The sequence below is a fragment of the Desmodus rotundus genome, chromosome 9, assembly GCF_022682495.2.
Source record: "Desmodus rotundus isolate HL8 chromosome 9, HLdesRot8A.1, whole genome shotgun sequence".
In the NCBI taxonomy this organism is placed as follows: Eukaryota; Metazoa; Chordata; class Mammalia; order Chiroptera; family Phyllostomidae; genus Desmodus; species Desmodus rotundus.
The window spans coordinates 61,813,924-61,834,487 of NC_071395.1; the positions used below are offsets into that span (position 1 = coordinate 61,813,924).

General features: G+C 48.4%; 2 protein-coding genes and 1 pseudogene across 3 annotated transcripts; 1 reads left to right on the forward strand and 2 right to left on the reverse strand.

The window, feature by feature from the left end:
- Positions 1 to 220: 220 nt before the first annotated feature.
- On the reverse strand, positions 221 to 1,490 carry LOC112308581 (isocitrate dehydrogenase [NADP] cytoplasmic pseudogene; annotated as a pseudogene).
- Positions 1,491 to 5,368: 3,878 nt separating this feature from the next.
- MED9 (mediator complex subunit 9) lies at positions 5,369 to 17,526 on the forward strand. Its single transcript, XM_024565076.4, has 2 exons — positions 5,369 to 5,677; positions 15,685 to 17,526. Exons 1-2 carry the CDS (start codon positions 5,469 to 5,471, stop codon positions 15,899 to 15,901), a joined length of 426 nt encoding a protein of 141 aa, XP_024420844.2. The 5' UTR covers positions 5,369 to 5,468; the 3' UTR covers positions 15,902 to 17,526.
- Positions 17,527 to 18,704: 1,178 nt separating this feature from the next.
- On the reverse strand, positions 18,705 to 20,445 carry RASD1 (ras related dexamethasone induced 1). Of its 2 annotated transcripts, none has more exons than XM_024564857.4 (2): positions 19,981 to 20,440; positions 18,705 to 19,718 (listed from the first exon to the last, which is right to left on the reverse strand). In XM_024564857.4, the coding sequence occupies exons 1-2, from the start codon at positions 20,264 to 20,266 to the stop codon at positions 19,174 to 19,176; spliced, it is 831 nt and encodes a 276-aa protein (XP_024420625.1). In that variant the 5' UTR covers positions 20,267 to 20,440; the 3' UTR covers positions 18,705 to 19,173. The 2 variants fall into 2 exon arrangements, with proteins under 2 accessions (XP_024420625.1, XP_024420626.1); XM_024564858.4 differs by having other exon boundaries at positions 19,422 to 19,644; positions 19,981 to 20,445.
- Positions 20,446 to 20,564: the final 119 nt, after the last annotated feature.

Here is a 20,564-nt window from a genome sequence, read left to right on the forward strand (position 1 = left end):
GTGAGTATGAATCAGCACTAAAGTAATTCCTAAGCTACTAGTACAAAATAAAGTTTAAATTAAAAAAGTCCCTGGCCACATTTTTGAAGTGGCATACCTGTATGTATAAGACGAAGGCTGTGAACTTATAGAAAAGATAAACTCTGACTTTCAAGCAAATTACAGATTTTATTTTGCCCTTCCCTTGAGTGTTATACAGAAAAATGTAAACCCATGGACCTAGTTATCAAAAAACACTTGTCCCTGTAAGCCGAGGAATGACCTTAAAGTTTGTCCTGAGCTAGTTTTATCTTCCAACTTTCTCCAAGTTTGTCCATGAATTCAAACGTATTCAAGTAGTCAGAACGCTGGACGTTGGGTAAACCTTTAATACAAGCAGCCAAGTCCTTGGTCATGAAGCCAGCCTCAATGGTCTCAATACGGACTTCTTCCAAAGCCTTTGCAAAGAAGCCGAGCTCTTTGCTGTTATCAAGCTTCGCTCTGTGGGCTAACCCTCTGGTTCAGGCAAAAATGGAAGCAATGAGATTGCTAGATGTCTCCTGTCCCTTCTGGTACATATGGTAGTGACGTGTCACAGTCCCGTGGGCACCCTCTGCTTCTATCGTCTTGCCATCTGGACAAATCAGCACGCTGGTCATCATACCAAGAGAGCCATAACCTTGCGCCACGAAGTCTGACTGGACATCGCCATCGTAGTTTTTACAGGCCCAGATGAAGCCTCCCTCTGACTTCATACCTTGGGCCACCATGTCATCGATGAGCCTATGCTCGTACCAGATCTTCTGGGCTTCAAACTTGTACTTGTACTGCTTGTCATATATCTCCTGAAAGATGTCTTTAAAACGCCCATCATATCTCTTCAGAATAGTGTTTTTGGTGCTCAGATACAAAGGCCAACTTTTAGACAGAGCCATCTGGAAAGAACTGTGTGCAAAATCTTGGATTGACTTGTCTTCATTGTACATCCCCATGGCCACACCACTGCCCTCTTCAAAGTTATGTACCAGGTATGTTCTTTTTTGGGATCCATCACTCGGTGTGTAGGTTATCTCTACTTTTCCAGGCCCAGGAACAACAAAATCAGTTGCTCTGTACTGATCCCCATAGGCATGGCGACCTATGATGATGGGTTTTACCCATCCGCTCACAAGCCGGGAGATGTTTTTGCACATAATAGCTTCCCTGAAGACAGTACCACTCAGAATATTTCGGATGGTACCATTTGGCGACTTCCACATTTGTTTCAACTTGAACTCGACCCTCTTCTCATCGGGGATGATGGTGGCACACTAGACACCAACGTTGTACTTCTTTATCGCTTCTGCGGCTTCCTTGGTGACCTGGTCATTGGTGACGTCACAATGCTCTATGCCTAAGTCCAATTTCACATAGGGAAAAAGGAGTTTTTCTTTAATCAACTCCCAGATGATTTGTGCCATTTCATCTCCTTGCATCTTGACCACAGAACTGCCACGGATTTTTTGAGACATTTTTACTTCAATAAACCTGGATTTCTTCTCCCCTTCCTTGTGACCAGAACTCGCTGCTAAGCTCCTCCCTCCACACCCAAGACCTGAGTATGCTTCCTTTTCCCCATTCCAACTCCCCATCCATCCTTTTAAAGGTATTGTTACATGTATATCTTCTATCTATAGATGATATATAGTGTCATTTTTCATGTGTGAAACATTTCCCTGAGTAGTAATATACTCTATTTTCCTCGTGCAACTTGCTTTTTCCTCTCTTTACTAAGACTGAGCTGTATGTTGACACTACTGATCTCTCAGACTGCACCATCCAGTCTTGTAGCCACTGGCCACCTTTGGCTACTGAGCACCAGACCCGTGGCTATTTGAATTGATATGGGCTGTAAGCGTAAAGTATGGCTGGGTTTCTAAGATGGTATGAAAAACAGTAAAATGCTTTGAATAATTTTTTATATAGATTACATGTTGGAATGATAGTATCTTGGTTATAGTCGGTTAAATAAAATATATTGAAATCATTTTTGCCTGTTTCTTGTTTTTGTTTTTTTTAATGTAGCTACTAGAAAATTGAGAATGATATATGTGGCTTGATTTACAGCTTGCATTATCTTTCTGTTAGAGAGCTCTGATCTAGATCCTCCCTCTTAACGCTGTCAGTCTGGGGTTTGTTAGTCGGTGAAGGAGTAAGCCTTCAATCTGAACAATAGGACCTGTTTACTGTTCACAGATACTTTTCTAAGTGACTTATATATAATAGCTTTTTCACTCCCTTGGAAGTCTGCATGGCTGCCCTAAGTGAGGTGGTGCCACATCATGCCACTTCAGGCAGGCTCAGCAGGGCTGCAGGCAGGGAGCTGGCTCCCACGACAGACCTTGTAACTGCCAACTGGCTTGGAAAGGCCCACGAGAAAGTGTGAATCTGCCTAAGGAAGCAATGACAAACAGCTTAATCTGATGACGTCTCTAGCATTATACAGTCCTTACATATCAATAGAACATCTGCTTTTTTGACTTTTAATTGAACAGTTATAAACAGACACATATTTGTTGTGGCAATTTCAGCTTTAATGAAACCAGCAGGGGTTTTGGGGTTTGTTTGTTTTTTTTTCGGCATCTGCTTACAATGTTATGAATCAGCTTTACTCTTTGCCACTAGTTATATTAACTATTTTTAGGGCAAATTGTCAATGCAACATACTCTCATTCATGCCTCCTATGTTTCAATTGGTTTTCTTTAGCTATATCTATTTATACCTAAAGTATTTTTTCTTTTTCTAAAAAAGATATGTTCTCATTATTCTGCCAACAATAAAAGTTAGGCTTGTAATTAAGTTATAAAACACACTGAAGGGAAAAGATGACATGCAATTGCCATGGGATATTATTTTTTTACTATTATTTTTTTAACCCTCACCCAAAGATGTTTTTATTGATTTGAGAGGGAGACAGAGGGAAAGGGAGAGAAACATTGATGTGAGACAGAAACATCCATCAGTTGTCTCCCACATGCACCCCAACCGGGGATTGAACCTACAATCTAGGTATGTGCCCTGACCGGGAATCGAACCCTTAACCTTTTGGTGTATGGGATGACACTGTAACTGTAACAGTGGAAAATCATAACAGTGGGAAATTATAACCCACCCCACCATCTTTCAGACATGGTTTCTGTAAGTTCTGACTCTAATATGCAGCTTGTAGATGAACAGCATATTTGTTTAAGAATCCTAGGAACTAACTACAAAAGATACAGACTCTGACCTTCAGGCATCCCAGCTCCAGGAGATTTGCTGACTTTCAAATGTGGATCCAGGATGATGTGAAGTCATGGTGGTGTGAAGCCAGGATGACTAAACCAGAATGACGCACACCAGACCATCACTTTGCTTATCGGAATGGACTGTGCTCGTCTGCGCATGGAGAACTTTGCAGCCCCCTCCCTTGATCTCTGTTCTGTTCCCCTCTCCCTCCTCATGAAAACCTCTGCCTGCCTTGAGACATGAGATGTGCTTTGAGATGCATCTGCAAAATAAACCACTTTACACCAGCATTTGCCTCTCAGGTCCTGGCTTTTGTAGGGGCAGGCAGCCGGACCCACATTCAGTAACACAACCAACTGAGCCACCCAGCCAGGGAACCATGGGGATATTACTGATGAATGTTAGACTGCTTTTCGAATTCTGAATAGAAATTTTACTTCTATATTTTGAGTCACAAAATTACAGATCTGGTAGGGACCTGAGGTCTCCCATGTGTTGGTTAAGACCATAAGCTCAGGGTCAGGCAAGCTGTGTGACCCTGGCATCAGTATCTTAACCATTGTAAGCCTCAGTTTCCTACTCTACAAAATGCAGAAAATAATTACCTTCTAGGGCTCTTTTGTGGATTAAATGAGATAATGATTGTGACTCTGTGCCTTGTACCTACTTTTATTCCATGGTGGTTGTGGTAATTACTATTATTATTATTATTATTATTATTATTATATCGTCATTGTTTCCCCAGATGACTCCAAGGGTACACAATATCTTCAAACACGCTTGGTCCTATCCCAACAGGACTTTCTCCTCCACTCTCGACCAGGACTCTTGAACTCTTCCCTTATGGAGTGGTCTATGATCTGCAGGAAGAAAACCCTTCAGCCACTCCCTCCACCTGCTCTCCCGCTGGGGGCCCTGAGCAGCTCTTGCTGAAAAAAGCTGCATTGAGGCGTGTTACTCGAGAGCCTCTGCAGCACATCCTCCTACTTCTCTACCTCCTTCTGCAATCTGGCTTCCCTAGCCTCTGCCTCCAGAGACCTCTCCTGACTCAGCCAATGTTGGCATCCACTTTCCTTAGGACCGCCCCTTGGACTGCAACTCTTGCTACCAAAATGTGGACTTCCTGGCCTCTCTATAATAAGGCCCGTGATGGTAGCCTGAGGAAGGATGGGGCTTTCCTAGCTCATGTCTTCTTCCACTCGCTAGCTAGGCTTATGATGGGTGTCTCCATTGCCCAGAAATTATACTTGTTTTGAGGAACATACCTATAACCCCCCAAGTTGCCCACTCTGGCCTCGGATCTTAAGAGTGTCTTTAAACCAGACCTTTGGAGTTCAATCATGTATCTGAAGAAAGCAGTTTAGGCTCCGCCGTGACCCTGAACTAAAGCAGATTTTAGAGGTGAGGACACTGGGGCCTAGGGGTTTAAGAAACTAGCCTACACACATGGAGACATTGACTTTCTTCCCGGATATGATATTATTCCTGACACCAATCCCCTTCTGCTTTGTATTAAGAAACCTTCCCACGCCTCCCCCCACATCCAGCACGACATTCAGAAGATGCATATTAAATGTTGAATTATTAATTCTTTCCCATCCAGCCTTGCGGAACTCGGGGGCGGGGCGGGGGGGGGCAATCTCGCGGTCTCTGCGTCTCCGGAACTAGCACGTAGTCACGCCCCGCCAGGTTGGCCAGGGGCTGCTCGCTCTTCTGGGGCCTCTGTGCGGTGCAGGGCTGCGGGTCCTTCATCCCTGAGTTCTCAGCGCCGGGAGGCGCAGGGCTTCACAGAACAGGTGCTCGCATTCAAGTTGCTTCTTCCGAAGGCCTCCTTGAAGGCTGGGCCATGCTGACCCTTATTTAGCTCCAGGCTTTCTCTATGAGTGGCTTTTGGACCCTCTTCGTCAAATGAATGAGAATAAGTTGTTTTTCTGAGATAAATCTCCTAATCCTGACTGATAATTTAGCTATCTGCACTACCAAATTCAGAGTAACCTACACCCGCTCACCGCCTGTTGCCTAGTAACAGCGAGCCCCACTCCACCTCTCGCCCCGCCCCGCGCCCCAGCGCGCACGCTCACGGCCTTCCTCCAGGTCCCGCCCCACGGGCGCGCGGAAGTGACGTACAGGGTTCTGCGACACTTTCGGCCGCAGGCCGCTCAGGTTCTGCTTCTTTACTGGCTGACCCACCGACTGACTGACTCGCGGAGTCCCGAGCGCCATGGCCTCCGCCGGGTTGGCCACCGGGCGACAAGCCGAGGACGCGTTACCGCCGCCGGCCGAGCCACCACTCCCCGAGACGAAGCCTCAGCCGCCGCCGCCGGTCGCCGCGCCGCAGCAGCCTTCGCCGGCGCCGAGGCCACCGTCTCCCGCGGCCTTGAAGGAGGAGAGCTATTCCTTCTTACCTTTGGTCCACAACATCATCAAATGGTAAGGGCCGCCGGGAGGACCGGCCACGGCACGCCCTCCTTCTCGTCCCGTTACGGAGCGGCAGGGGCCTAGGCGCGCTCGGGGACGCCCCCATTCATAAAAGGCGAAGCCGAGACTCGGGGAAGAGGCCTCGACCAGGCCGCACCGGTCTGCCCTTGAGGTAGCAAATGCTCCGAGCTTCAAGTGGCAGACCTGGTGATGGGCGCCCGGGTATGCTCACCGGAACCGGCCCTGGGCTTTTACCCGTGACACAGGGTGGTGCTCACTGCGCTTTCTTTTTCCAGCAGATCCAGCAGACATACATCATCTCCCCAGGGTGGCCCATTGCTGCATGCCATGTGCATAGTAAAAAGGGCCGCTTCCACCCCCACACTGCTCGCCCGCTGGGGTGCTCACTAGTGAGAGGGAAAAGGACACGATCGGGAATAACCTCTAGCTCAGGAGGTGCGGAGGGGGATCGCGAGAACCGTCAGAGCAAGCACATGCGAAGCTGCTCCGGAGTCGATCCTTGCAGGCCGGTCTCACACCGTCAGAGCAGGGGTTGCCGTCCTTGGGCCAGTCTGCAGGTTACCTGAGCTTTAAAACGGAGCCTACTTACAGTGCAAAGGAAACTAAAAACGCAACCGAAAGCCTCCTGGATCCTGTGTTGGCCCAAGCTATTTTTACTGCTGGTATTTATATCCTCACGGTATTAGGTGTAAGTCGCTCAGCTTACAGCTCTTACTCAACCATTAAAAACTAAAACAAAGTTAAGTTAAAACAGGTTTACTGTTGCAGTGACACTCAGGGGAACACTTGTGTTCTCTTGGATGTTTGGCTGAAATGGAATTGCTCCCCACAATATCCAAGTGTTGGCTGTCATGGCCCGGCTTGTTCCGAGTTTAGCCAGACTGGGTTCACTTGAGGTGGGACGGCCTGACGCTTCCTCCGCTTTTCAAACAACTGCAAGGCCTTGTTCTCACATTGCACCCCGGCTTCGTTGGGTTTCACTTGGTGTGACCATACTGTTCAGAGGGTGAAGTACACTCTGTTCTGTTCTCATGAATTAGCCTCCGATCATCAGGTGGCACTTCTGTGTGCAGTGAGATCGCAAACGCAAATGCAGATGCAGCCCCTGCAGCCCCAGGGCTGAGCTGGATCACAGATACACTGGTTTTAATACAAATATGGAAAAATGAAAACACGCAGTGGACATGGTCCCACAGATAGTTCTTACCTGGGAGTACTTCCGTGAGCCCCAGGAGAGCAGTCGCATCGGGCTGCCCTTACATGGGGCTGAGGTGCACAGAGTAAACATGGGCTTCGAGAGCACAGCCTTGGGTTTGGATCTCATGCGGATGCTGGCTTGCCTTGTGCTCTTGGTGAATACATGGCCTTTCTAGGCCTTAATTTTTTTAATCTCTAATATGTGAATAACAGTAATGGGCCTCAAACAGTGGATTTGAACTATAGCTTTATAATGTACTGACGGGGTGACCATGGTTAAACAACTTAGCTTTTCTGAGCCTCTTTTTCTCTTGTGAAATGGGACTAATAATACTTGAATCTTAAGATTGTTGTGAGGCGTACTTGAGCAGTCTGGTGAAGATGTTAATGGGTCGGTTATATGTGCATGTTTTCTCTGAAAGGACAATGAAAAGTTGTGTTTTTTTGGTTTTTTGTTTTTGAATCCTCACCCGAGGATAAGTTTATTGATTTTAGAGAGAGAGAGGAAGCGGGGGGGTGGGGTAGAAATATCAATGTGAGAGAGAAATATTGATCAATCGCCTCCTGTACACGCCTCAACGGGGTGTTGAACCTGCAACCTAGGTGTGTGTGTAGACCAGGGATTGAACATACAACCTTTTGGTGTATGGGACATGCTCCAACCAGCTAAGCCTCCCAGCCAGGGCTGTTTTGTTTTGTTTTGTTTTTAACACAAAACAAAACAAAAACAGGAAAGGAGATAATTGCCACAAAGCAGATAGCCAAGGGCTAACCCACTGTCAGCCCCAAGAAGCAGCCAGAAGCAGCTGCTTTTGACCATGGCCGCCCTCTAAATGTCAGGAAGAGAACTGTGGAAATAGAGGGGGAGGGGGGCTGATAACAGGTGGATTACTTAAAAGTTAATTTAAGAAGGAGGTCCCCATAGTTCTCTCCCCCAAGTGTAAGCAGACAGGTAACCACCCGTCTTCCAGTTTGGAAGACAAAGAGTTGCTCTTTCCCAAGATTTATTGTCAGGAGAGAATGAACCAGAGAGTATCTGGACTGCAGAGACACTTTGCAGGCACTTTGCAGGAGTTTGAGGGGAGGGAACCATCCTGAAAATAGGGTTTAAGACAAAGTTCACACACTGAATAATACTAAGACCCCACCCTTGCCTTCCCCCATCTGTCTTTTCTACTGGCAGCCAAAGGAAGTAGAGGTACCTTCTCTTGAGTGTCTGACCAGCCCAAGGGAAAGGTCATTGGGCCAGGAAAGAACCTAGTCAGTTCATTTGACTGGATAACCAAGGTCACTAAGCATTTGAAGAAAACCCCTAGGAAGAAAGGACAAAAGAGGAGCAGAAAAAGCCACTTGGTTGACATAGTAGGCACAAAGAGAAGAAGAGATACAGTAACCATGAAAAAAGGCTAGGATCCAATTTTAAAATATGTCTAAGCATGTATGTGAGTTTCTAGACTAATGAGGAAAGGAGATGGACTGAGGTAGGGACAGTGATGGGAGAGGAGAACTCGTGACTCATGGAGGAGTCAGAAGGCTCACAAAGGGGTGAGCCAGTGATGAATCTTAAATTATGAGAGGGAGGACGAACCAGGGGGTGGGGGCAGGAGGCGGGGGACAACTATGGGAAGAGCATGAGGAAGGATGGGGCACCAAGAAATAGCATCAACTCATGCGGGTCCATTCATTTTGGTAGGGCTGGAACATAAATCCGAGGTGGGAAGGGAGTGATAGAAAGGTGGGAAAAGCCGGGATGCTGAGGACTGTGCGTCCCCCTGAGGAAGTGAGATTTTGTGAGGGAGCTAGTGAAGCTTTCAGGCCACAGGGAGGCTTAGTGAGATTTGTGCTCACATCAGGTGGATGTGGTATCTCAGCAGACAGGCTGGGAAGCTACGTGGGAAGGACACAGTCCTGGCGGGCCTGGGGAGAGGAGATACAGGCCAGGACCAGCTCTCTCGATCACCTGGTCTCTTCCTCTTCTGTAGCTTCTCTGGTGGCCCTTTTTTGTTAACTCCTTGCCTAGGGAATGAATGAGGAAGTAAAAGCTGAAATGAGTTTAATCTCTCTTGTTCTGGTAAGAATTTAGAGTGCTACATCATTAGGTTAATGAAAATATTTTATTTTTAAGAAGTTAAAATTGTAAATTCAGAAAGATATAAAATGAAAAAAGGATTTCTTCTCCTAAGTTTCTTGTGTTAATACATTAAGAATCTTTAGCAACAGGATTTGTGAATTTAAAATTTTGATCACTATTAGTAAATTCATAAAGAATGCACCAGTTTATGCCTCAGCAACAGCGTATCTTTCCCAAACCCCTTCCATCACCATTAACTTTTTAATTTTGCCTCATCTGATGGGTCAGAAATGATACATTGTATCAATCTGTGTCTTATGATATGAAGTAAAGCATTTTTTCATCTGCAACTTTATATGCCATTTGTTATTTTCTAAAACTGCCCATTTTTCTATTAGGTTATTCCCCTTTTATGGGCTCTCTGTACAGTAAGGAAGTATGCCTTTGTCAAGTATATTTTAAATATTCTCCCAGAGCTGTTGCTTTTCTTTTGACTTGAGGGGGTTCGTTGTTGTTCAGAAGTATATCATTTTATGAGGCAGATTGGTTACGATCTTCCTCTGTGGCGTCTGAGTTTTGGTCCTAGTCAGAAGGGCTACTTACTCTAATAGTGTCATAGATACTGATACCTTTTGTCTAGGACTCTCATGGTTTCATTTTTTATTTTCAATTCTTTGATGCTTCTGGGTTTATTTTGATGGAAAGAGTAAGGGAGAGGCCCAGGTTTTCCTCCATTTAGCCGTGTCTCCCCCTTGCTGTTACTGAATATTTGTGATTTTCTCTGCTTGAGCTGTTGCCCTGTCACACAGAGCTCCCATGTTCCTGATCTAATTCTAGACACTCTGTTCTTCTCCGATGCCAAACTGCTTTCATTGTTAAATCTTCATGGTACATTGCTTTTTTTTTCTTTCTTTCTTTTTTAAATAAACACTTGATTTATTTTGTATAAAAGGGTTAAGTTTACAACTAAACATAAAAAGTTTAGCATAAAGTACATCATTACACTTTGTATGCAGAAATATGGAATTGTATTTCAAGGCAAGTCTTCTCTCTGTCCTCTTTCTTGTCAGGATTTGCCTGTGGCATCTCTACCTTTCCCAGCCCATTTCCTAGTAACAGGTCTGAGACACCTGATGCTTTTGGTTAGTAGAACAGTTAGGCTTTAATCTGCTGCGTTATTTCCAGGGGGCCTGTTGACACCACTAATGGTCCAGGTTTTCTAACCTCATTTTTGGATCTTATAATTACTTCTTAATTTGTTTCTTTGTCTTCATCCTCTTCTCTCTCTCGTTCATCCTGTACATGTTAACGGGTTAATTTTTCTCTGCTTAAAAAGTCTTTCCAAATTGTTTTTGCCAGTGTTTAGTCCCCCATTCAGAGATCTCTGCAGAGCATCTTCAAATCTCCTGCCTGAACTATGCAACAGAGCCCCGCATGAGTCACTCTCATGCTGGGGACCTTGTGGGTGGATGGAGTCGTCAGACTTGTGCACATTCCAGAACCTCTGCTGGCCTGCCCTCCTGCCTTCTCTTTGCCCAGGGAAATGCCACATATTTTCAAGGACTTGCTCAGAGGCCACCTCCTCCGACTGAAGAGCCCCTGGTTCCTATAATGCCTTTGGCCGAAGTGCACTGGCCTGGGGTTGGAGAGGAGTTCCATAGCCCAGAGCACTTTCATCCTTCCTGGTGTCTTGTCTGTGGCTAAATGAAAAGTCAAAACTAACATGTCATTTTCAAAGAATGAGGAAAGGGAAAAAAAGAACCTCAATTTTTGCCAGTAAGAAATTTTATAGATCCCAAATGTCTGAGACCTTTTCTGGTATACACAAAAGCCACATTATAGAAGTACATACATAATAAAGAAGAAATAAAATGATGCCTCTTGGACCAGGGAAAGTTACAATTTTTCTTTCCTTCAAACTTGCTAAATCTAATCTGAGTCTAGAATTAAGGTGTCCCAGCCTAGGAATTAGGAATTGCCGTTGTTACTGCCTTGACTGATGGCTTTGGCTCATCTAGTAAAAATATTTTGTCAAAATGGGTATTTAAGACATTTTTAATTTAATTTTTTAGTTCAGTAATTTTTTAGGTAGCTGGATAAGTAGAGGGGAGCCATCATCTTTGATACTGTAGAGATATTTCAAGCGGTGAGCACACTACTTTGTCCTTGAACTTTTAAGCTGATGCCATACTGCTTAAAACAAGTTCATTTGTTGTTGAGGCAGGTCAGCAAGACCTCAGAGCCCTGTAAGACTTCTTTCATAGGAACAGGGTGTCATCGACCTGCGTCTCCCCACACAAGTATCTGTTTTAATCTGGCTGGCCTTCCACGCCAGCTGAGGCCCATCCTTGGGTTGTAGAGGAAGCAGCGTCCACGTTAGCAAAGTCTACAAGATGACCCGCCGGTTCCACGGGACTTGTCTGCACTCATGTTATTACTGCAGCGCTCTCTGCCATTCACTTTCTTCTCCTTCAACCACGTCCCAAGTGAAAAGGGTGAGCCCCCACACAGGGGACATTTTTAGCCTGTTTAGAAGTATTATTTCTGGGCCCACTTACAAGCCTGTTCTCTCCTGTGCCACTTCATCTCTGTTCATGCAGGGTGACCTACCGAGCGCCTGCTGGGACGCAAGCTCCATGAAGGCAGCCACATGGGTTCGCAGTTACTTAGTGCAACATGAGTAATGCCGACGGTGGAACATTCATCCTGGGTCTTGGGAAGAATGGGATGTTGAGAGATTGGAGGCTCCATGTGTGTGGGCCTGGGTAGCTCCCTTTGCAGGGAACCTGCCGGCAGGTGTTGTCTGGAAGTGGGGAAATCATCTGAAGTTTTTTAGCGCAGACTTGAGTTTTGTCGAGGTTTATGGGGCAGAGGGCATTAGGAGAAGACCTGGGTCTGTAGGAAACTGGTGACAGTACGAGGAGGAGGAGGCCAGGGGACCTGAGGGGTGCGGAGGAGGTGGCGTTGGCAGGACTGGCAGCTGAGTAAACAGTGGGGCACGAAGCTTGTGCTTCTGGCTCACCGTAGTTGTGTGGATGGGGCACCCTTCACCTGAATTTGGGTGTGCTAAGGAGGCAGTGAGTTTCCTGGCTTTGCAAGTCTCCAAGGAGAAAATTCTTAGTAACTGTTGGAACAAGGAAGCTGAATTTCAGAAAGGAGGGCTGGGCTGCGCTGCGCTGCGCTGGGCTGGGCTGGGCTGGGCGGGGAGGTGCTCTCAGCATCTGAAGACCGGGGAGCAGACAAACACATTCTGGGCTGTTTTGTAGAGCATTGTTTTTTTCGGACTTCTTTTAACAGAACATCTCATTATCCCTCCCTGAAAAGTGTGTTCTTCATGTGTAAGTCAGGAATAGATAAAAGCAAGGGTAAGAGTGGGGTTCAAAGACCCTCTCCCAAAGTCCCCTTACATGCTGGCAGAACTGGAGCAGAGAAGCATAGCTGGCTTACAAGTAGGTACCAGCCAGTGTTGTCGAGAGTGTGAGGAGCAGTGTTGTATCCGCGGTCACCGGGCATTTGGAGGGCATTTGGTAGGTAACCTGTCAGAATTTTTAATATATCCATAAACTTTGATCCCAAAATCCCACTTCTGGGAGATTATCTTCCCAAAATACTTGCACAGATACATACAGATATAGGTATAAAATGTCCGATGTTACTCTTGATTGTAAGTGACAAAACGCAAACATCCAAAGACCCATCAACAGCCAGATAATTTAGCTGTGTTATAGATGTTAACGTGAAAAGATATTAAAGGGGGAAAAGCAGAATCGGAGCCCTGTGTGTAGTGTGGACAAAATGAAAAAGTCTTGCGCATTTGTACGTTGCTGTGTATTTTGAAGCAATGTGAAACAACAGAGACCACACGTTAGCAGAAGTTATCTCTGGGACACAGCATTGGAGGGACTTTTCTAAGCCTTGGTATCTGTCCTTTTGATTTTGCTCCTCGAGTGCCTATTACTGTCATAATAAATAGCAACAGCAACAACAAAAACACTAGTTTAAGAAGATGCCAGCCACTGACGTCAGTGTGGGAGGCAGAGAGGGTGAGAGGGACTGGTCCCACGATGGTCCAAGTAGGACACTGGAGGCAGGAGGCCGAAGGGGATGGAAGTTTTGAGGGAAACTGAGTCACGTGCCACCAAGAGGTCACAAGAAGTGACAGTCAGGTTTGGGAGGCAGTTGGCTTCAGTGGTCTGGTAGGTTCCTTGTACTTCTAAGCTACCCGTGAACACGCTTTGGATCGGTTGTTGCCAGTCTGCATTTTCATGTCCCAAAGCACTTACACTAAAAACCAAGCTGTGCCATACATACTAACACCCATGCTAAACACTGTTCTTGGACACACCCACCTAAACCTGTGATGTTTGCCCTGAAGTCTGGTGACACGAATTCAGGATGTCTGTGTCCATTGCTGGAACGATGCCGAGTGTCACCCAGATGTGCACAAAAGACTGTCAGGAAGTGGCCTGCCAATCAAGCCATAGGAGTGATATTTTGTCCACCTTTTAAAAACTACAATAGGTGGGACCCAAGTACGCTAACCTTGCTCCTGCCTTTACGACTCTCATGCTTCCTGACCTGGCCTAGTCTCCTTTCTGTCTAAAGTTAGGTGATGACTAACATTGGACACAAAGAAAGGCCCATTTGGAGCTTTCTGCTTTTATTCACTGTGTTTGGGCCTCTTTTCTCTTGGCTTTAGCATTGCACAGTCATCCTGGCCTAGCAGGCTCCCACTCAGTGAGAGCCAGTTCCTGAATAGAGTGTTTTTCTCATCCCAGGAGTTCCATGCTGTTTACCTCCACAACTAGGGCAGGCTGAGAGGTGTGCAGAGGGGCCTTGCTGTGGCTGGCGTGACCCCCTTCCGGCTCAGCTGCCTTTCAGGTGGGCCTTTCCTGTGGCTCCTTCTCTGTTGCCTGGCAACAACGATGCCCTCCACTGGAAGTTCTCCTGGTAAAGAATGGGCAGCCCTTGAGATTTGGGGGCTTTCAGAAATGAGCATCTTAAACATGGTCTGCTCTTTACTTTCAGAATTAAAAATTCTTTGGGGTCAGGTTATATTTGCCTCCAGAACTGGGTTATCCTAACTTCCTTCCACACTTTTACGTATTTTTGTTTGTTTTTACTATGTCCTTTCAGACTTACATGGTGTTAATCAGTTTTCTTAAAACTATAATTTCAAAAGTCCCACAGAACTTAAATTCATAACTATGTTAACACATATGCCACCCAAGTATAATGATTTCAGGAGTAAAGGTGGTTTCTGTCCAGAGTTGTAGATCCGAGCTGAGACCTAAAAGAATTAAAGTAAAACATGCTCCCGATTTGTTTCCTTACAGCTCTCAAGAATATTCTTCCTTCCCTGACTGGTGTGGCTCAGCGGGCTGGGCATTGTCCCGCAGACTGAAAGGTGGTGGTTCGATTCCTGGTCAGGGCACATGCCTGGGTTTTGGGCCAGGTCCTTGGTTGGGGGCGTGCAGGAGGGAGAGATCGATATTTCTCTCCCTCTCTTTCTCCCTCCCTTTAAATAAATAAATCTCCCTCTCTATATAAATAAATAAATCTTAAAAAAAAAAAAGAAAGAAAGAAGAAAGAATACTCCTCTCTAGAAACTGAGGGAAGGTACAGCATTGAGTGCGGACATATATAAATCGAGGGCCTCAGGTGACAACAAGAAGTGTCTGGCCGTTCCTTCCTGAGAACGAGTGAGTGATTCCCATACCTCGTGTCTGAGGGCTGTTGGTAAGTAGTGAGCAGGCCCTAGCGGCCATCTCATTTGCCAGGTACGAGTTGTGGCCGCTGGGTCACCAGGAAAGACGGATATTCTGTCTGCACGAGTGGGGAAGTGATGAATGATGAGTATGAATTAGCACCATCTGGGTTGAAATTTCCCACTAGGGGTGAACATTTATTTTTAAAAAATGATTATTGACACTTTTCCCCTCTTAGGCCTCAATGGATTATGTGACCTGTAGAACCACCTACTGAACTGTGACAAGGCAGCATGGATCTCTGGGCAACTAATAGTAGCTGAAGTGAATGATTCTGCCTTTAAAATGAACTTGACCTGAAGGCAGGGAGTTCACATAACTACAATAAGAGAGCTTGTACCTGCAGAAAATTTTTCAATAGTTTGTAACTAATTTCAATTTTATGAATAGCTTTGTGGAAATTAGTTTTTATGTTAACAGATTCAAGCACCAAAAGGTCAGCTAAAATTAGCTCCTGTTAGCTCATAGTTTCTCTATTGGCCTGGAAATGGCTGAAATGAAAAGAAATGTGGTGTTTCGGCAAGTTTTACTTGCCATTTGTTACCTGATGTTGGTAATGGTTTGTTCATTCATTCAACAGATGTTTGTAAACTTATTTGTTAAAAGTATTCTTTCTTTCAACAAATGCTACTGGAGTGCCCAAGTGCCCAGGCACTGGGGACACAGCTGTGAGAGGGCAGACGTGGGCCCTGCCCTCTTAGCTAATCGATGTAAGCATCTGGTTTTGCACGCAGGTTATGAGAGGGGCTGTACGGGCACTGCTAGGCACTGGGGCGCTCTTACTGGGCAGCTGTCACATGCCTGCCCGAAGGCTGCATGACAGAACCAGGTCCTGTTCCCTGGGTTCACATAGCCAAGTGAGCCAGACAGAAAGCAAGAGCTCCGTGAGGTGCAGAGGAGGGAAGCCCGGGGCTGTCTTGATCTGAGCTGCGAACACTAATGGCTTCCCTCTGGCCCCACAGCATGGACAAGGACAGCCCAGATGTCCACCAGGACCTGAACGCTCTCAAAACCAAGTTCCAGGAGATGCGGAAGGTCGTCAGCACCATGCCTGGCATCCACCTGAGCCCTGAGCAGCAGCAGCAGCAGCTGCACAGCCTCCGGGAGCAAGTCAGGACCAAGAATGAGCTTCTGCAGAAGTACAAGAGCCTCTGCATGTTCGAGATCCCCAAGGAGTAGACGAGGCAGGTTCTCAGGGATGCCCACGAGAGAGCCGAGGAGCCAATAGCCTAGCCGCCCCTACCCCTGCCGCTGGTGTGGGTCAACGCCAGGGTCAGTGCCGGCTCTGGACTCTGTAGCTGACTGGGGCGGGGGGCCACTGTACTGCTTCCTTAGCTGAGCTTGACATTGACTGTGAGAGGAGCCCACCTGGGAGCTTGGCTTTGTGAGAGCTTCCATATATGTGTTTGTGTGTGTATGTGTATATGTATGTATATATGTACGTATATGTGTATATGAATGTTCCTAGAGGCTGCAGCGGGGATGGAGGGCTCCACGCCTACCTCTGGGGGAGCATCTGCTCTGTGTTCCGGCTCCACTGGCATATCTAAAAAGCAGAGTAGGAAAGGAGGCCTCTCCTCTTTGTTCCTGCCTTCCCTCTCCTGCCGCCCCCGGACAGGATCGGTGTGCACCAGATACACATTGCTCTGTTAACAACGGTGCCACGAAACATTTGCCTAGAGTCCTCTGGACAGGGGGGGCCGGGGCTCACATGGCATGGGTTTAACGTGGCAAAGGAAGGCTGCGCGAGGGCATTGTTTTGAAAGAAGACTACAGGGTGGCTTTTTCTCCTAAAAAGTTTGTTTCCCTTTACATTTGAGCCAGTGAATGTAACTGTGTCCATGTGGGTGTCAGCCAGAGCCCTGCCAGATGGTTCCTTGTCCAGGTTCTCTGCCACCTACATGTTCTTGTTACTGTTAGCTCTTGCTTCCTTAGTTTCCTGTCATCATCAGGCATCTCATTTAGCCACTAATGCCCAAGAGTGGCTGAACCACTTCAAACCTAACACGGGGCTGGAGGGTACTGTTGTTTCTACATAGACTCAGACAGGCCTCCAGGTACACAGGTATGACCGTATAGTTCTGATTCGGTTCTGAAGGGTGGGGCGAGCTATACCTGGAAGTTACGCAGCCAAGTTCTGGTTTATAAAATGTTTACAAACACCCCTAATTTCCTGCAGGTAGGATGTTTTATTTGCCCCTTAAGGATAAGGTGAGAATAGTAACGGAATATTGTTTAAATCTAGAAGTGAGGGAATAACCTTTGCTGACCAATTCACGGACGCCTGCTGACTGACCTTGTTGGCAGGTTGGCTGAAGGTGTTTTTAGCAAGGGTTCCGTTCCTGTGGCCCTCCAGCCACCTGTCAGGTGGCAGACATGTTGGGAACTCAGATATGTGAAGGGGGACGTCAGGTTTCAGTGGCTTTGGACAGAAAAGCAGGCTCTGGATTCAAGTGGGTAGTCACCTGTATTAGACTTCTACCTTGGGCCCATTATTTAACTGAATCAGTTATTTTCTTGAAATTTCAGAGTAGTGTGTGGGCCGGTTTTAAGGCTCTGACCAAATACCGCAAAACATGAAGCACATAGAATACGGGCCGACCGGGGCCTTTCTGCAAGGCTGAAATTTCAGTGCTATGGCATGTGACATTTTTCGAGTATAATTAAACGAACTGGTGCTCTGCTCTCAGGACATCTTGGTTTTTGTTCGGAGAAATTCATAATAGGGTGTCTCTTGGGTGTGTCCACTTTGCTTAGAGAAGACAGAGCAGATTGTGACAACCTCCACTGCCCCCCCCCCCCAAGCCCCCACACTCACTTCACAAGGCTAAACTAACATGAAAACAGGAACTCCTGGCCTGGTGGGTGGTCTTGCCTGCCCGTGGCCATCCTTCATTCCAGAGGTGGGTGTAGCCCTGGTAGGAGCAGCCCTCCCCAGAATGCAGTTGAAGCCTCTCCCCTGGGACAACATCGAGTGGCCCTCAAGGGGCTGAGCACCCTCTTGAGGCCAATGGTTTGCATTATTGGGTGGCAGGCATTTGTGCTGAGTAGTTTTGAATCATCACATGAAATAACTCTCTTGTGTTTTCCTTGTGAAGAATATGAGGCTTGGCAGGTGTCGTCTCGAGCTTGCACAATTAAGAGTGGCAGAGAACTGGGTCCTGAATTGGGGGTGGGTGCCCTCCACTGCTGAGAAAAGGAGCACACAGAGAAGGGTGCTGGACCCCTATTTGGGGCAGAACGTGCTTCCTGTACCTGGAGGCTGAGTGGTTCTGTCTCCACACAAACACGGGGGCCAGGCCCTGGCACCAGCCCGAGAGCAGAGCGGTCTCCCAAGGCCCTACTTCCCTACTTGTGGTGGCCGGTGGAGTGGCACCTCACACCCCTTGGGAGTTTCAGGTTTGACCACTGCTGTCACCCTGGGCCTGCACTGAAGAGAGGATAAAAGGGTTGGAGCACAGCCCCAGGGACCTTTGTGGCTGACCGCTGGGGACCTAAGGTAAATAGCCACAAAGATGCATCTCTGGGAATGACCTGAAGTCCTCTGTTTTTGTCCTCGACTTCTCAGGAACTGTTCCCCAAATAGGGCCTCAGCCCAGTCACCTGGAGCTTTTTTTTGGGGGGGGGGTGGGGGTGGGGGTTGCTTTTCTCCCAGGAGAACTGAAGGCGTTTTCAGAACGCCAGGGTTAGGCGGCTCTGCGGAAGGTAAGCCTAATTCCACTGAAGTAGACACCCGTCCCCTCCCTTCCCCCTTCTGCCATTTCTAGGAGCAAAGGAAGCATGGTCTTTCATTTTAAATTATATTTTTTAAAAAAAGAAAGACAGTATAAACATCTGGATAAGATTTTGTTCATGACGACAACAGAACTGTTAAAGTGCAGGCTTTGGTTTTCCTTTGTGCAGCGTCACACGCATGTAAACAAGTCGCTTGGCTGATGTGACCCACCTCCCTTAAGTTTCAGGAGGGCAAAGGCTTTCTCCAGCGGGGCGGGTTTCTCCAAGCCTAAGAGTGGCTGATTCTCTCACACACACACACACACACACACACACACACACACTCTCTCTCTCTCTCTCTCTCTCTCTCTCTCTCTCTCTCTCTCTCTCCCCCCCTCTCCCCCCCCCCCCCAATTCTTGGGTCTTTGTGACAAACCAGACAAATTCACCCTCTGCTGGCACTGTGTCCCCCCAGGTAGTGAGGGTAGTGGGCGCCAACGGGCAATCGGAGATGGGAGGAGTCCCAGTATCACCCAGTTCTTCCTTCCACAGCAGATGGCCGGCCCTTCTCAGCTGTTTTCACCTCCCCAGTTGGTGGGGTCTGGGGAGGGAAGAACCACTACACACTCGAGCACGTGGCACAGGGCACACAGGGCTGGAACGGACACGGGATTGGACTTTTGAACAATGGTACTACTTAGGCTCTGTCCTCCGCGCGGGCTGGGGGGCAGGGGGTCCTAGCTGATTACGCAGCGCTCCTTGTCCTTCACCTGGCCACCACCAGCCTTCTGGCGCACGTAGAGGAGGTCGCTGTGCACGCTGGGCCTGCGCGCAAAGGGCGCCACGATGCCGAAGGCATCTGCCTGGTCGCCGCCCCCCGCTCGCAGCAGCTTCTTGCTCCCCAGAGCCTTCTTGTGCAGCACGTCGCAGTACTGCACCGACACCTTGCGGTGCAGGTCCGGGCTCATCTCTCTGGGCAGCTTGGCCATGGTGAAGAGTGCCCGGAACATCTGGTCCAGGCTGCTGTTCTTTTTGGCCGAGATCTCGAAGTAGGCGCAGCGCTGGGGGTCCTTGCCCACCAGCTGCTCGATCTCGGGCTGCTCCACCTCTCGGTAGAAGTCCCGGTCACCCTTGTTGCCGCAGATCACCAGGGGCACGTCCACGTTCTCCTTTGTTTTGTTCTTGAGGCAAGACTTGGTATCGAGGATCTGCTGCTTGAGCCTCTGCACCTCCTCGAAGGAGTCACGGTTGTCCAGGCTGAACACAAGGATGAAAACGTCTCCTACGGGAGAAGGGCAGAAGAGGGGAAGGTGAGGGTGGCTGCCAAGGGGACACCTTAAGTTGGTCTTAATTTGGGGGTCACCCGGCCGCCGGGGCTCCAGCAGCTGCGCGCCAGGTAACTCAGACCTCTCCACGCTCAAACTTGGTGTGCTGCAGCTGTGGACCCGCTGATCACGCCTCTAGGTCGGGACCTCCCTGGCGCCAGCCCTCCTGGTGGCGCAGCTCCATCCCCCCACCGCTGCCCGGCCGCGTGCCCAGCTCACCAGTGAGGATGGAGAGGCGCCGCATGGCGGGGAACGGGTGATTGCCTGACGTGTCGAGAATGTCAAGCTGGTAGACCTCGCCGCGGATGGAGTAGAACTTGCGGTGGAAGTCCTCGATAGTGGGCGTGTAGGCGTCCTCGAAGCGACCCGTGAGGAATCGTGACACGATGGCCGTCTTGCCCACCTTGGACGAGCCCAGGATGACCATGCGGTAGCAATTCTTGGCCGGTATACTCAGCTCCGAGTCGCTCGGGCTCATCTTCTTGATCATCGCGGCCAGTTTCATTGAGCGGAGGGGTCGCGGGCGGGCGAGGGGCTGAGGGAGTCGCAGAGTGGCTTGGGGGATCTGCTCGACTGCGGCTGGGTTCGGGTTTGGCTCGCGCAGCTGCTCCGATTCTCAGACAAAGTCGCTCGCTCTGCTCTCCGCGCCCGAGTCTGCCTTTATAAGCAGCGCAGGGCGGGGGCGGGGGGGGGGGCGGGGGCGGGGGGGGGGGGGGGGCGGGGGCGGGGGGGGGGGGGGCGGGGGCGGGGGGGGGGGGCGGGGGCGGGGGGGGGGGCGGGGGGCGGGGGGGGGGGGGCGGGGG